The 14939-nt window shown below is 48.5% G+C and overlaps 1 protein-coding gene across 6 annotated transcripts in view; it reads left to right on the top strand.

Annotated features, from left to right (window-relative positions):
- Positions 1–14626, top strand: part of LOC142576196 (nicotinate-nucleotide pyrophosphorylase [carboxylating]-like) — a 39549-nt gene extending 24923 nt beyond the window's left edge. For all 6 annotated transcript variants that reach the window (XM_075686213.1, XM_075686212.1, XM_075686211.1 and 3 more), the window contains 4 exons: positions 3644–3903; positions 7208–7489; positions 9051–9182; positions 14059–14626. In XM_075686213.1, the coding sequence (XP_075542328.1) occupies positions 3649–3903; positions 7208–7489; positions 9051–9182; positions 14059–14259 (870 nt within the window). In that variant the 5' untranslated portion in view covers positions 3644–3648 and the 3' untranslated portion in view covers positions 14260–14626. The remainder of the gene's footprint in view (positions 1–3643; positions 3904–7207; positions 7490–9050; positions 9183–14058) is intronic.
- Positions 14627–14939: the final 313 nt, after the last annotated feature.

The raw sequence follows: 14939 nt of genomic DNA, 5'->3' as shown, positions 1-14939 counted from the left end.
ATAGCACACTTCTGTTTTCAATTCTACACCCTCGCCGCTAACCCACCCTCGTTCGTTGCCTCGCTCACCTACATTACCCCCTCTCCCCTTTAGAAGAACCGTACTGTGCGGAGGAAAGCGTATGGTCGCCTCGAAGAAGACAAGTCCACTTGTCGAAACGTTGGCTCCGGCTTCCACCTTGTTCTCGTTTTGCCCATCGTCTTGAATTTTCAGCGCCTGGCTTACCCGCGTTTTCCCTTTTTTTATGCATTGAAGCACAAAAGTAACTGGAATGCGCTTGTATTTCGTTCCACACTTTGGGAAATAATGCCTTGAAACTGGTGTCACCCTGGCAATTCATTTTAAGTCTGGCAAGCTCTCTGGCTACAATTCGTAATTGCAGTATGTGCCGCAAAGTAAATAATTAAGAAGTTAATTAGTACATTTGTGTTAGTTGAATATGTGGTTCGAATTCTCCTGCTAGTAATGTCCCCCTCTTTCAATCATACAGCTCAGGAACAGGAATTATGCTATCTGCCACGGGCGGTTTCTAAAATTTTCATAAAACTTAAAATTATTACCCTGTGTATATATATATACAGGTATATGGTAGTTTCTTGTCTGCACCAATTTGAAAAGGAGGCCTGTGGCTTGTAACACAATGATCTAAATTACTCATGAGGAGGACATTATTTATTTATTTATTTATTTATTTATTTATTTATTTATTTATTTATTTATTTATTTATTTATTTATTACACTCTCAGGGCCACTGGCATTACAGAGGGGAGTGAGCAATTAGTTGAACATAAATTATCCGCAATAGCATCAGCAAACAACCAAAATATACTAGTATGACAATACAATATTGGCGGATAACGAAGCAGAATGCATAAATATTATTTCTAATTATCCAAGCTACATAATTGAATGACCATTACATAAACCAATCTCTATAAGAGACGTTAATAAGCAGAGTGCACACTTCACAGTGAGAATTGTGTATTCAAACCACAGTTACGAACACAGGGAAAACAAGAATACTTAAAGGGACACTAAAGGTTACTATGAAGTCAAGTTAAAGCGATAAAGCAATGCTCTAGAACGTCTAAGGCGTCAATATATTCGTGAGCAGAGCTTTAGTAACCGTAAAATTGAGGTAAATGCATTACACGATTTGAGACCCCCCAGCGACATTCCGGTACTACCCCGATGACGAAGGCACTCCTCATAATTTATATCACTAGTACTCAACAACTCGTATTAAGAAGATCATTTCATTAGGTTATAAGACGGAAGAAAATGCTACCTGTCTACTTCTATTCGATTCTAAGAAAAAATAACATTTTGACGTTGCCCTTCAGTGGTATGGGTGGTCGAAAGGGTTCGTTTTCGTTCGATTCTGCGCGCTCTACTCTGCACCGCGCGCGCTTTGGATTTTCAGTTGTTTCGTTATCCCGTCGTGCTGCGTTGGTTTTGCTGGTTCGCGAAACGAAACTTGCATTTGGAACAAGCAGCGAGAATGCCACGTCCATGTGACGTCGTGTGATGCGCGAACGGTCCGCGGAACTTGGACAAATGTAGTTGCAGCGGCGAATCCAACATTACTTATCAGTGTGTGCCAACGAGTGAACCTCTCCGTTCGAAGTGGTTAAGTGCCGTACCTCTGCCACAGCGCGCTGGCAAAGAGCCGAAAAATCACGTAGTGTGCTCGCTGCACTTTCGTCCAGAGGATTAGGAGTTCAACGCCGACTTACTGAAGTCGTGTGGAGTATACCTTTGAAAGCAATGCTTTCCCGTAGCGCTGTTCCGTCGGTCTTGCCTGCATTCTCCGAAACGCAAGAACAACTGCAGGTCGAAGACGGGGCGGGTGAGTGCGGAATTTGGTTTTCACGAAGGAAAAGCTACAAATGTGCGAATATGTACAGCCATGACATACAGTTGCCGTCGTAGTAGTACACAACGACGCCGGCAGCGCGAGCCCTCAGCAGCAGGTCACGTTCATCAGTGCTTAAATCGCTGAAGTCGAGCCCAGCATCGCGAGTCAATGTGTCGTTGTCAGGGTCGTCCAATGCAACGAGCATCGAAGTTGGCGTCATAAAATAAAGAACCAGGTTATCGTCGCACGCTTTCCCTTCCGCTATCCACTATAGTTCCGCTTTCGCGCTGCTGTCGGCTCTGTGTTTGCTTTGTTTCTGGCCGCGCGTTTGCGTTTTGCGCAGAAAAGCCGTAGCGCCGTCTGTGGGCGCCGTTTTACTCACCGAGGTGCAACGTCACTATGAGACTGCGCTATAGGTACGCGGACGCTTCAGAACGCATTTTCTCTTAAAGTAAGTCTCTTCTTCGCATGAAACAAGCGTTTCGAGGTTTCTGGGATGGTATTTCAACAGTCCACGTTGACTTAATAATAACCTTTATTGTCCATTTAAATCGAAGTGTCGCGTAAGGTTTGTTTAAACGGTTAGGATCACTTACGGAGGTGACAGTTACGGCAAAGTGTTTCCACTCATCAGGTCTCTGCGGGACAAATGAGTGTAAGAAGGAGGATGATCTACAAGATGGAATACCAACTTTGTGACGGCGATCAAGCCGAGATGATATGTAATGTCATGCCGAAAGAAGCTCGTTTCGTAGTACGGGAGGATGTTATACCTTACAAAAGAAGAGAGAGCCCGAAGTGTTTACGCCCCGTTGTTAAGGGTGTTAACTGTAGGTTAGGCTTCATTGTGCTGATGCTGGTAGTCCTGTTAGAGAAGATGAATCGTGGTTAATTGTTCTGCACCCTTTCCGCTGAATAAATTAACTTATTTTAATTAGGATCCCGAATTGAGGCAGCGGATTCGAGTTTAGGCCGGATAAGTGTTTTATAGAGCGAGGAGTTCATAACTCGAAGGACCGCTCATCGGCGTTCAATTGGACATTAATGTTTTCGCATTCACTACTCATAAGTGCTTAGGTTTCCTCGGATTTTTTTTTTTGAATTAATATGATATATCTTGATCGCTTGCTCACAAAAGGTGGACAGCGTTCATTAGTTTTGTATCACCCGCATTTATTGTCCTTCACGAAAGGCAAACCTGGGCGAGAAATCGGGTTTCACCCTATGTTCAGAAGTTTCGTTCGGTGTGCAGAAATCGACAATTATTGGGCTTTATACCTGAAAACGAAGGACCCTATACATGCATATGACATCGCGGAGACTGCAGCCACATCTTTTATCTACTTTCGTCTGTAGATCCGCGCACGTTCTAACAAGATATGCCTAATCGTGCGAGAGCGCGTAGTTGGGCTGATAGTTTCGTTTCGTCTTTCAGTGGTCCTGTTGCTGCGCCGTTTTTGTTTTTGTTTTCTAGAGGAAAGGCGAATTTTCTCCGCGCGTATTTTATCAAGCGGCACTAAGGCTCCACCGTAAAGCGCCGTTAGTTCAATATATACGTTCAACTGCAACGCAGGGCAGAACAAGACGTTCCAGCGGCGGCGGCATATCTTAGCCTGTTGTTGTTGTTGTTGTTGTTGTTGTTGTTGTTGTTGTTGTTGTTGTTGTTGTTGTTGTTGTTGTTGTTGTTGTTGTTGTTGTTGTTGTTGTTGTTGTTGTTGTTGTTGTTGTTGTTGTTGTTGTTGTTCAAGGAGAGAGACCAACCTCGACAGCGCGTGCGCGTACAGGGTCAATGGCGGCGTCCCTACTCAACCCCGCGGTGCTTCAGGACCTGGCGCTGAGCTGGCTCCGCGAGGACCAGCCCAGCCTCGACGTGGGCCTGTACGTGGTGGGCGACGCCGACTGCACCGCCTACCTGTGGTGCAAGAGCCCCGGCGTGCTGGCCGGCGTGCCGTTCGCCAACGCCGTCCTCTCGCAGCTGGACTGCGACGTCAAGTGGCTGCGCAACGAGGGCGAGTGGCTGCACCCCGTCGCCAAGGTGGCCGAGGTATACGCGTGCGCCCGCTCGCTTTCGCCTTGAAGGCCGGCTGCAGCGAAGTTTCCATTTGGCTGAGTTCGTACTAAGTGTGTGCTGAGAGAGAGAGAGAGAGATCTTGAATGAAACGCGGAGAACTCTGCCGGCGTGTTTATAAACTCGCCTACATGTAACTCCGCATGGGTGAGGGGATGACGGATTGAAAAGCCCCAGGTAAGCTAGAGATAGGTTACTTATAGATAGAGAGAAAGAGAATAGGGGGGAGGGGGGTCTGAAGAAAGAAAAAAGTGCGGTGAAGAAGGTGGACTGGGTACTTACATGCAGATGTTCGATGCATTACGTTCTAAATGAAGGTGATGCAAGAATAAAGTTCAGTCATTCCATTGTGTATATAACATTTCTTAAGGCTTGTCGAGCAAGCCATTGTCCCGAAGATGAGGGAACAAGCCTAAGGCCTGCCGCTGCCTGGAATGACAAGGTGTCGGAGCTAACGTGCTTGTTCCCGTCAGTGGTGCCGGATACGTGCATATAAGCAATCGTGGCAAAGCCGTAGCACTGGTCATTGTCTAATTTTCTCGTCAGTACGATTTCAACAGAACCTGTAGCGGAGACGCATGCACCGTGCTCGCGAATGTAACGCACGTCCCACACAGTGACGTTCAAGATTTTAGCTCGGAGTGCATGGCGTCCGAGATCATGCGCGATCATGGAGGCTATGTGTCGCGGGCACAGTCTCTCAGAAAAATTACTAGAGGGTATTCTCGCGGTAGTCTCCGCGGGAGCCAAAAAGTATAGCGGTTCAGCCAGGTCTGGAATGATACGGAGTGCAAGGATTTGTCTAAACTTCGTACTTCTGGTTTCAAACGGCTTTGTGTATCAGCAAATTGATCATTTTCAACAAAGTAGCAAGTCTTGTTGCTGGGCTAGTTGGTTAATGGTATAAAGTTCTATGAAAACAGTGCAAAAAGAAAAAGAAAAGAGAAAGACACGGACAGATAGTGTAGTGTTCAGACTTGGTCGTGTCCTTTTCTTCTGTGTGCTTGTTTAATTTTATTTTATAGCGACAAAATGTAGCGCTAAACATGCAAGAATTTACGAATGATAATGCATCTTCCAATAGACTCATTGCTTTCATTGGTTCGCAAAGGCAAGATCCACTTAGAAATTTATACAACGTGAAACGCATACGACAGGAAGAACATCTCGGGCCACAAGCACAAAGATCAGGCGCATTCGTGTAGTGGCCACAATTCCCATACAGTGGCTGAACGAGCGCAGAGCCAGAATTAGCTCTTGTAAGTTTAGTGGGAAAGTCCGTGTGTTCGCAAGGGAGTGTCGATCGCGTAAGGTGGCTTCTATATACAAATATTTGTTTGTTATACGTAACTGAAATCCGACAAAAAAAAAAGGACTATTCGATTTCTGAACCAAACTTGATTACCACAGAAGCTGTGGCCGCGGAGTGTCAAAGGAACAGTGAAAGCCATCACAAATAGGTTTGCAAGTATATATGACACTGGAATGTGTATAACCCATAAAAGCAGAGTACATTTGCCAAGCATGGTCCAGAAGACAAGAAAATACTTGGCAGTGGAGAGACGTGACATAGCGCCGCCATCTTACAAAGAATGTAAACTTTTCGACGCCTGAAAGCTCTCACGGGACATCAAAAAACGTGCGTCTGAAAGAGCTGACGGTGTTCGGCGACGAACAGGCCAGTTCGAATACGAAAACGGGCGAAGGAACCAGACAACGCTATTGGCTTTTATAGGACAGATAGGGAGCAAGTAAATGAATCCGGTTTACTAAAGGAATTTGATGTTCTCGAAAGAGTACATTTGTTACAGTGATTATATTTAGGTGGCGTTCGTTGTTGCGTGGCTTAACTTCATCGAGAACAGAGCCAGCAAGGAGCACGTCTGCAGGGGTAGTACAGATGGCCATACAATTATATACGCCGACTAGACATATTTGTACTTTTCTGTGTTAAGCCATGTCGGGCGATGACGTAGTTTCTTCCGGGAAACGGAAGTCTGCCGGGACGTCTCTAGAAGAAAGCACTTCTGTTAAAAAAAAAAAAAAAATGCGGATTCGAGGATGCTGTCTGACGACCAGCCGCTATGAAAGAGGCTCACGTGAGAGTCTGAAGCACCAAGCGCGAGGTCCATGGAGCAGAGTGCGTGGTTATAGCAGGATCGTCTTCCTTTCCCTCGTTTTCTTCCTTTTTTAAAATTTTCGTTGTGTCAAGCATTGTATGCGCTCGCTCCTCAACACCTTCCCCCACTTATGCAAATCGCCATTGCTGTATTTAGGGTAAATAAATTATTAATAATATTATTTTATTTATCGACTGATTTCTTTTTATATCATCTACCGCCGCAACAAGTTGCCGAGCCCGGTACTGGCGCGTCGTGATCTGACCGCGCGAATAACCACTAGCGAAAAGAGTGAAAACTGAAATTCATCATTACAAAAGAAAAATAAAAGAAGCACAATAAAATAATAAAATAGAAGCAGATGCAGCGCACATTTTGAAATTTATGTTAAGGAAAGCTTTCGTGACACGGTTAATAAAAGGCTTAATTAAACTTGCATGACCCACGTGACCCACACGACCGCGGATTACGTTGTCACTGGGAGCCTCCCATTTTTGATCACGTCACGTCCAAGATCAGCCCAATTTACTATTTCACAATAACCAGGGTCGGAGCCCCTTACTCGACGAGAAGCCAACCGAACAGACGAATTACCCCCCCCCCCCCCACCACCACCCGGGGGTGAGGGAGGGCATAGAAAGGTACGTTTCAATGGAGCAATTACGTGCTTCAAGGTCCACGCTTACTGCACTAGGAATAAGTAGGTACCGTTTGTTGGTTGACCGCGTAACTCCAAGGCGCACAGCGGCAGCCACCGGCAGATATGTATAGAGGCAGTACCGACGTGAGTTATACACAAGGGGTGGTGGGGTGGGGGTGGAGGCTGTGCTACGCTATTCGAAAAGACAACAGCAGCCACTGCGGTCAGCAAAGTCCGAGAGGGTTCGCATGGACAACTTCGCTTTTTAGAGATTCAAAATTTCCGTGTCCTCCTGCGTACTCCTTCGTTTCTACCCTCTCGGCGCGCGCGCGCGCGAGATGGTATGAGATGGAAGTTCCCAATAGGGCGTCAGAAAATGGGGTTGTGGGAGTTCATAGCGGTTTTTGTTTCTTCTTTAACCTAGTTAGGACATTAAGCAGTATAACAGCAAGAGCTTGGTGGCGCAACCCACCGCCCCGTTCCAAAGGGGGACGCTCACAACATCCATCCATCCGTCCAGGTGACCGGCCAGGCGCGACGCGTGCTGCTCGCCGAGCGCGTGGTGCTCAACTGCCTGGCGCGCGCCAGCGGGGTGGCGTCGTCGGCGCGGCGGATGCGCGAGGTGCTCAACGGCATACACTGGGACGGCGTGCTAGCCGGCACCCGGAAGACGACGCCCGGCTTCCGGCTCGTCGAGAAGTACGCGCTGCTGGTGGGCGGGGCGGACACGCACCGCTACGACGTCGCCTCCATGATCATGCTCAAGGACAACCACCTCACCTCGGTGGGGTCCATCGAGAAGGTGCGTGTGCGTGCGTGTCTATAACGGCGATCGCCACTGCGCCCGAGTTGTCGGTGGACTTTGGGAGAGTAAACCACCGCCAATCCACTCCTGTGAAACTGGCTGGTCAGCGAAGCTGTAGATAAGATACGCGCCTAATGTATACGGCAACTTGTCAAACACCGGTCCCATGGTGCGCGCCCATTGAGCACATTGCTCTTCAAAGTGATATATGAGACAAACACAAGGGTCAGTGCAGTTTACAAAACCTTTATTTTCTTTATTACTTTGAAATGACTGATGTAACTGTTCTGTGGTCGCTATGATAGACACTGATGTCTTGCATTCTTATTTGAGAAATGTTTGTGGCCAAAGTTAAAGCGATGCACGACCCTCCACCCGCCGCGGTTGCTTAGTGGCTGTGGCGTTGGGCTGCTAAGCACGATCGACGTCGCGGGATCGAATCCCGACCACGGCGGCCTCATTTCGATGGGGTCGAAATGCGAAAACAACCCTGTACTTAGATTGAGGTCCACGTGAAAGAACCCCAGGTGGTCCAAATTATTCCGGAACCCTCCACTACGGCGTGCCTCATAATCAAATCGTGGTTTTGGCGCGTAATACCCCATTATCTAATCTTTAATTTTACGTGACCCGTGTAAGGCAGTTGGTTGACTCGGTCACGTGCCTCCATGGTGCGCCACCCCCAAGGTGCGCCACTGGCTGACACTGACATCCGCGGACTTGACTTTACTGCAGCGCAATATATTCAGCATACTTTTCGGAAGCAGCCAGGCGACAGAGTTAACCTGTCCTGCCAGGCAGACTACTACTTCAGCCTAGCTGAACGCTGAAAAAAGGGCTGCAAGCGATGACAGATCACTTTCTGTAACTACTTTTTGGATGGAACGAAGACTCGTCAGCTAAACCTTAAAAAAAGAATTAAGCCATTGGCAAAGCCTAGGTATATATAGTGCGTTATTTAAAGATTAAAACCTCAAATGTATCTAATTTTGGCAGGTGATTAGAACTATCACACCATCTGTAGATTTTCCTGCTCGCAGCACACTGTAAGCTATCAAGACGCCAAGGAAAAACAGCTCTCCAATTTGGAACTGCACAGAAGCGCCAGAGTTTACTACTTTTAATCGATGGATGACTTTTGTCAGCTACTGATTTGTCGTTAGAAGCGTATTCACCTTTCTTGAGCAGTCGGACAGGTGATTTAACTGATCATTCAGATTAGGCAGTCTTGTTATGACCAGTTGTCGTAGTAATTAAATGAACACTCAACGAGTTGTGCGGCGAGCGCGTGGGGCTCGAAGATACGTCGGTTGAGCATGATCAAACCTTTCATATGTGGTCACTGTAGTGTTTCCTTTTGTGTGTGTGTGTGTGTGTGTGTGTGTGCGTGTGCGTGCGTGTGCGTGTGTGTGTGTGTGTGTGTGTGTGTGTGTGTGTGTGTGTGTGTGTGTGTGTGTGTGTGTGTGTGTGTGTGTGTGTGTGCGCGCGCGCGCGTGCGTGCGTGCGTGCGTGCTTCTCTCTGCGTCTTCACTTGCGCGGTTCGCCCAATATGTCGCAGGCTGTCCGCATCGCCAAGAAGATGGGCGGCTTCACCCGGAAGGTCGAGGTCGAGTGCCGCTCCGTCGAGGAAGCCCAGCAAGCCGCCAGGGCGGGCGGTGACATCATCATGCTCGACAACTTCGAGGCAAAGGTTCGTTGCTGTCAACCTTGCATTGCACTGTGGAGGAGCTCTAACCCATTGGATGTGTGTCTCACTAACATTTATTTACTTTATCGCGGAGCGCGTTACAATTTATTGGGGCGTAATGCTTCCTGCTGTCCGTGTCGCTGAACGTTTCAGGACGTGCGCTGTCCCGACAGCCGGTTGCTTACGCGTAGTTGATCTGGCGCGCGCTAGCCAAGATTTAATAACGTCGTGCTTGTGTGAGCCGTAGTGAGAAATAGTTGGGATGGCGCTATAAAATCGAGTCCACACAATATAAAGATTATAATAATTATTGCCCTTTAACGTCTCAAATCCGCATAGTGAGTTGCAAGAGACGCTGTATCAAGGAGCGGTGGCGGATGGGAAGGGGAGGCGAGAGAAAAAGCTCGGTGTATATATATATCTATATATTCGTTCGACTACAGGTGGCTGCAAGAAACTTAGCTTTTTTTCGTAGATGTCGTATAATCGGAGAGACCCGGACATAAGTGTATCAGTGTCGCGACAACTATAGCCTTGGATCAACATAAGCTGTCAGCATGCGCCTGGGAGGTCGTTATCGACGCTACCGTAGACTCATATGGAGAGCACCGCCCTTTTAAGCACATTTAAGTCTTATCCAATAAGTGTGCCTCGTGCGCCCGGTAATGCACAGTGCGCTAGCTGTTTGCGAGGCGAGTGTATGGCGGGCTTATTCACATACGCCGCTTCTCTTGGTGCTCGCTGCTGCGCGATACTTAATTTCCCTCGGTCCACGCTTCCTGTCGCAGTATATGTCTTACATTGCGCTTGCCCATGATCGAGCCTAGCCTACAGAAAGACATGTAATGTTGACGGCACACGGGTTTTACAACAACGCGCGATGCGAAGGTGCCTACAGCAGCCATGACTCGAGCAGCGTATATAGCCACTGATCTATTCTTATCCCTGCTACTTTCTGCTTACTTTCTCATGACAGCGCAACGTAGTCACAAGGAAGACGCCATCGCGTTGTTGGAATGTAATTTTTACTATTTAGTACACGTACGAGTACCATGAACCTATGGTCAATGTGGTATCTATGGCTCATCTGTGATAACATGAGCTTTTCCTGCCTCACCTTCATCGCTTAGTCATGCTTCAGTGCATTAATTTGTACCCGGCAACAGGGCCGTAGCGAGGGGCTGTTGCGCACCGAGGGCGATTAAAAATTATACCCGCGCTGTGGTTGTAGAACTTCGTTGTCCAAGTTTTATGAAAGACAAATTTATCTAAGGACGAATTCACAAAACTTCACTCACTCATTCACTCTGCGATGCAGCATCGGCGTGGGGTCGAGCTATTGGTTCCGAGCATTTTATCGCCTCTGTGAAAACTGCCAAAATTACAGATTATTGCGACAGCGAGTTCAACTTACTCAACCAGATGGAGCAGATGTCGTTCTTTTTTTTTCTGCGCATGAACCCGCGCACTAAAGGCCAAACAACGCGCACACTTGCCGGCACGCGAAAGCTCGCGCCGGTGCGCCTACGCATGTGCAGATGGTGCAGGACAAATCGTACGCGTCGAATGGCGGCGCGAGCACGGATATCTGCTCCAGGCAGATATCGAGCTCTGGCTTCCTCGTGTTTCCACGCTCCTGGCTACGCAGCCATGGCGTGGTACAATCAACACTTAGTGAGGCAGATTTATGCCATGGTAAAATGTGCTCCTAGAGCCCAGCTAGGCGCTCGTTCCTTCGGCGAGCGTCGGCGTCCCTCGTAACCGAGCGAGCACAGCGAAGGATCAAAGAGCGAACGCGGAGCGCAGTGGTGAATGAAGGACGCTCCCGGCCACGGCGGCCGCATTTCGATGGGGGCGAAATGCGAAAACACCCGTGTGCTTAGATTTAGGTGCACGTTAAAGAACCCCAGGTGGTCAAAATTTCCGGAGTCCTCCACTACGGCGTGCCTCATAATCAGAAAGTGGTTTTGGCACGTAAAACCCCAAATATTATTAATGAAGGACGGCGATAACGAAGAGAGCACGAAAAGGAAAGCGGAGGAGGAAGGCGCAGCGGAACCATGAGGCGGAAAGCGGAGAGGAGGAGGGTATGGTGAAAGCCTGAGAAGACGTGCGTAGTACCGCGCAAGACGGACTCTGCGGCGACGAGATGACGCCAGTCTAGCACGCGTTGTCCACTGATGATGCCACCGATACCATATATATATGGAAACAAAACGCTGCATGAGCAGAGGTCTGTTTGCAGCGGCGACTGTGAATCGCGCCCAAACGCCACCCCCGCGCTGCCTCTCGCGATCTCCCGATTAGAGAGCCAGTCGCGCCACACTTCGCTCCGTTTGCAACATGCCACACTGAAAACGCGTATGTAGCACTATGGTGTTCTAGAAGGGGGTAGTGGGCTCAGGAGCCGGAGCGCCCTATGCATTGCAGCGAGGCGGCGAGTGTGGACGGCACGCGGATTTCGGTGGCGGCGCTGTAGTCGCGTGGGCTGGCTCCCTCCGCTGCTTCGCCTAAAGTGCTCCGCGCGCTTGTTCATGCGGGCTTGATTCGCGACGTTGGCTGTTTTTTGGTGTTTCAACCTACCGTTTCGCGCGCAGTCGGCCCAACACGTGAGCAGTAGGAAGGTCGAAACGTCAACGGCAGCGACCCTGCTTCGCTCCCGGCTGTGAAACAGGATATAAGTGGAAAAAAGGAAAGCAGCCGTCGTTCACCGCGCCGAAAGATGAATAAACACGGCGAATTTGGGAACGCAACTTGCACCGCCAAGACAAAAAACTCGACGAAACGTGTGCGGTTTGTGTGCGAAACACGCTAAAAGAGTAGGTGGATTTTTAAGCGATTCAACTGCAGATGGCCTAAGGGTGACGATATCTAGCGCATTATCACTGCTGGATTATCTTGTCAGCCAGGGACTTAGGTATGTTATGACATCCAGGTTAAGCCAGGATTAGCTGGAAACCTTCTTCGTATAGTCAGTCAATCATGTGGGTCTAATGTCCACCCAACACCAACTCAGTTTCTAATTGTCGTTAATTGCCTATCCTTTTATAACCTTGCGAAAATAGTACGCTCAGGCAATGCTGACCTTAATGGAGCTAGTGGAGAAATGAGTTCTCTCCTGAGTGCGCAAGATGCTCAAGCTCAATAAGCCAGGGCTGCTGCAATCGACCATCTCATTGAGGAAGGAAACCTAGCTTCAGCCGAGCGCATGCTTCGTAGTATTCCTGCTGAGCACAGAGAGTTGGTGGAGCAGAAGATCGACGACCGTCTAATACATTACATGGCAGGGTATGTTGCTCGAAAGTTTCTGAAGTGTTATGACTGCATGTCTTGCAAGGCCTTTCTTATGGAAACCCCCACTACGGAAAGTATAAACTCTGAGTTCACTGTGACATACGACAAGGGAGCGTTGTTATATCCTTCGCTGGAGCTTTTCAGGGCAGTGAAGAAGTTGGAGGACATCTTTACTGTGTTCTTCAGCCGAGAGAAACTCTGCAGTGACAGCATAGTGGATGTAATGTTGCTAGTGAAGGAGAACTTCGGCTATGCCTTAGGCTGCAGCCAGCACTAAGATGCGCTCACAACACAGTTGACCAAGTTCTATGTGCTGACTAGGCTGCACTTCTATGTAAAATGGATCAACCAATCGCGACAGGAACGGCGTAAAAAGAAATTGCACGCGAAGATAAGCCGTTCCTCACAGTGCCTGTCTCGTAGCAGCATGCACTTTGAGAAAGGAGTAGCTGCCCATCTCTCGTACCAATAAAGAGTTTGTGGCTACGACGAGTTCTCTTTATTTTGCTGTGTTACGAAATTTCGCTATCCCTGGTAACCACTACGACCGCACAATAGTGGCATCACCATAGGATTAACTCCCTAGCTTTCAGTGGATATATGCTTTCGCAAACAAAATCGCAGTTAAAGGAATAAAACCTCATCATATCTGGCCTCTGTTCCGAATGTGTTAGTACACGCGCCGTAATTGTTTGGCTCACTTGAACTTGTGAATGCAATTGGGTCCTGACCTGTACAAAAATTGTTAATGGCAAATGAATTAAGCAATTTACCCATTCACATATTTACCTCTTCTACGGCGTACGCGAGCTTTTAGTTTAGAAATCAGTCGCATCGTTGTGCGGCCGTTAGTCTGCACTCGTTGGGTCGGCTTTATTTTCACGCAAGCTTGAAGAACGTCCGTCTTTCCACCTTTCTCTGCGCCTTGTCTTAGTTTTAGAGGAAGTTTTCAGAAAACATGCTACGGAGCTGCGCGCTTTCTTTTTTCGGCGTGACGCCAAGCGCACACGGCTTTCTCTACGTTGAAAATGCTCCGAGTTTCGCGTTCCGTACAGCCCATGCTTTAGTGGCGCCATCTGGCGGCGTCGACGTGAGATGCCACACACGCAGGCTCTCCCTGACCCCACTACCCCCTTCTAGTTCACTATAGTAGCACTGCGCTCAAATTTCGAATTAGGAAGTATCGCAATTGTAAGTGTATTTTTTCTTTACATCTTGCGGAGATCAATCGGCGCTAAATATTTTTTTTAGAAATTACGATTAATATTTCAGCATTTTAAAGCACCGTGAGTAACAAAGTACCAGACCATGCATGTCTGTCAAAACGTCTAAGTGAGCCAAGCGGGCTTGCGTTGGCGCGCGTCTTTGTAGATGCAGCCCGGCATTTCTCGCGAGGCGCTGCAAACGCAAGGCACGCCGGCGCGAGCTTTCGCCCGCCGTTGTAAACGTACGCGTAGTTTGGCCTTAAGACGTCATAGGATTCCTTTTGCTAGTGTGCAGCTCGTCGACACGTTGTCATAGACGCGTACATGCGATGAGAAGAACCGTCATCAGCGTTCGCACTGACAAAGGTGTTTCCGCGCAGGACTTGTCGCCGGCGGCGCAGAAGCTGAAGACCGAGTTTCCGGGCGTACTGGTCGAGGCCTCGGGAGGCATCACTCCCGAGAACGTGACCCAGTACGCTGTGCCGGGCATAGACATCATCTCCTCGAGCATCCTCATCCAGGGCTACCCCACGGTCGACTTCTCGCTCAAAGTGCAGCCGCCGAAGAAGCCCGAGTGCTAACAAGTCGCAGGCGCGGATTGAGAGACAGAGACGATCACGCATGCGCGTGCTCACCTCTTGCAACACTAGTGTAGCACGATCAACACGAGAACACACGAATGGCACATGAACGCACACAGACGGCGCTGTGTTCGTGTGCTCCTCTGGTGGCTTCGTGCTGTTTGCGCCAAACAAGTATTCGAAGGTGTAGTACTAATAATCCTGCGTTGCGGCATTGGCGGTCAACTCTCTCGGTCCGGAAAAATGCGAGCCCGAAATTAAGACCTTCTCGCTATTGATTTTTCTCAAGCGACTGCGACATCGAGGCTGTAATTGAGAGATTTCAATTTCATTTATTTTTCTCAAATAAAACATTCGCGTATATGCATACCGCGACTATTTCTCAAGTTGTTCAACGTTACGTATACAGCCACGAAGTCGAATGGCTGAGGTCTTACTTCGCGGAACTCTGGCTGCACAGACAGACCATTGCGTTGCCCCAATCACATCAGTCAGATTTGGACCTCCAGTATGCCAACACTACCAGCAGCCTAACTGCAGCCATTACTATTTAACTTATCCCTTGCCGTGTTCTCCTGGCTGCAATTTTGAAGCATTCTGTGTCGCGCGGTATAATCGCTGCGATGTTCTCCCGGTGCGTTTCAGCTCAGGAGGAAGCATTAGGTCGGATGCTCCAATCA

This window comes from Dermacentor variabilis, chromosome 3 (assembly GCF_050947875.1).
Source record: "Dermacentor variabilis isolate Ectoservices chromosome 3, ASM5094787v1, whole genome shotgun sequence".
Classification (NCBI taxonomy): Eukaryota; Metazoa; Arthropoda; class Arachnida; order Ixodida; family Ixodidae; genus Dermacentor; species Dermacentor variabilis.
Note: the sequence above shows the minus strand (reverse complement) of the source record. Positions and strands in the feature narration are given on the sequence as shown.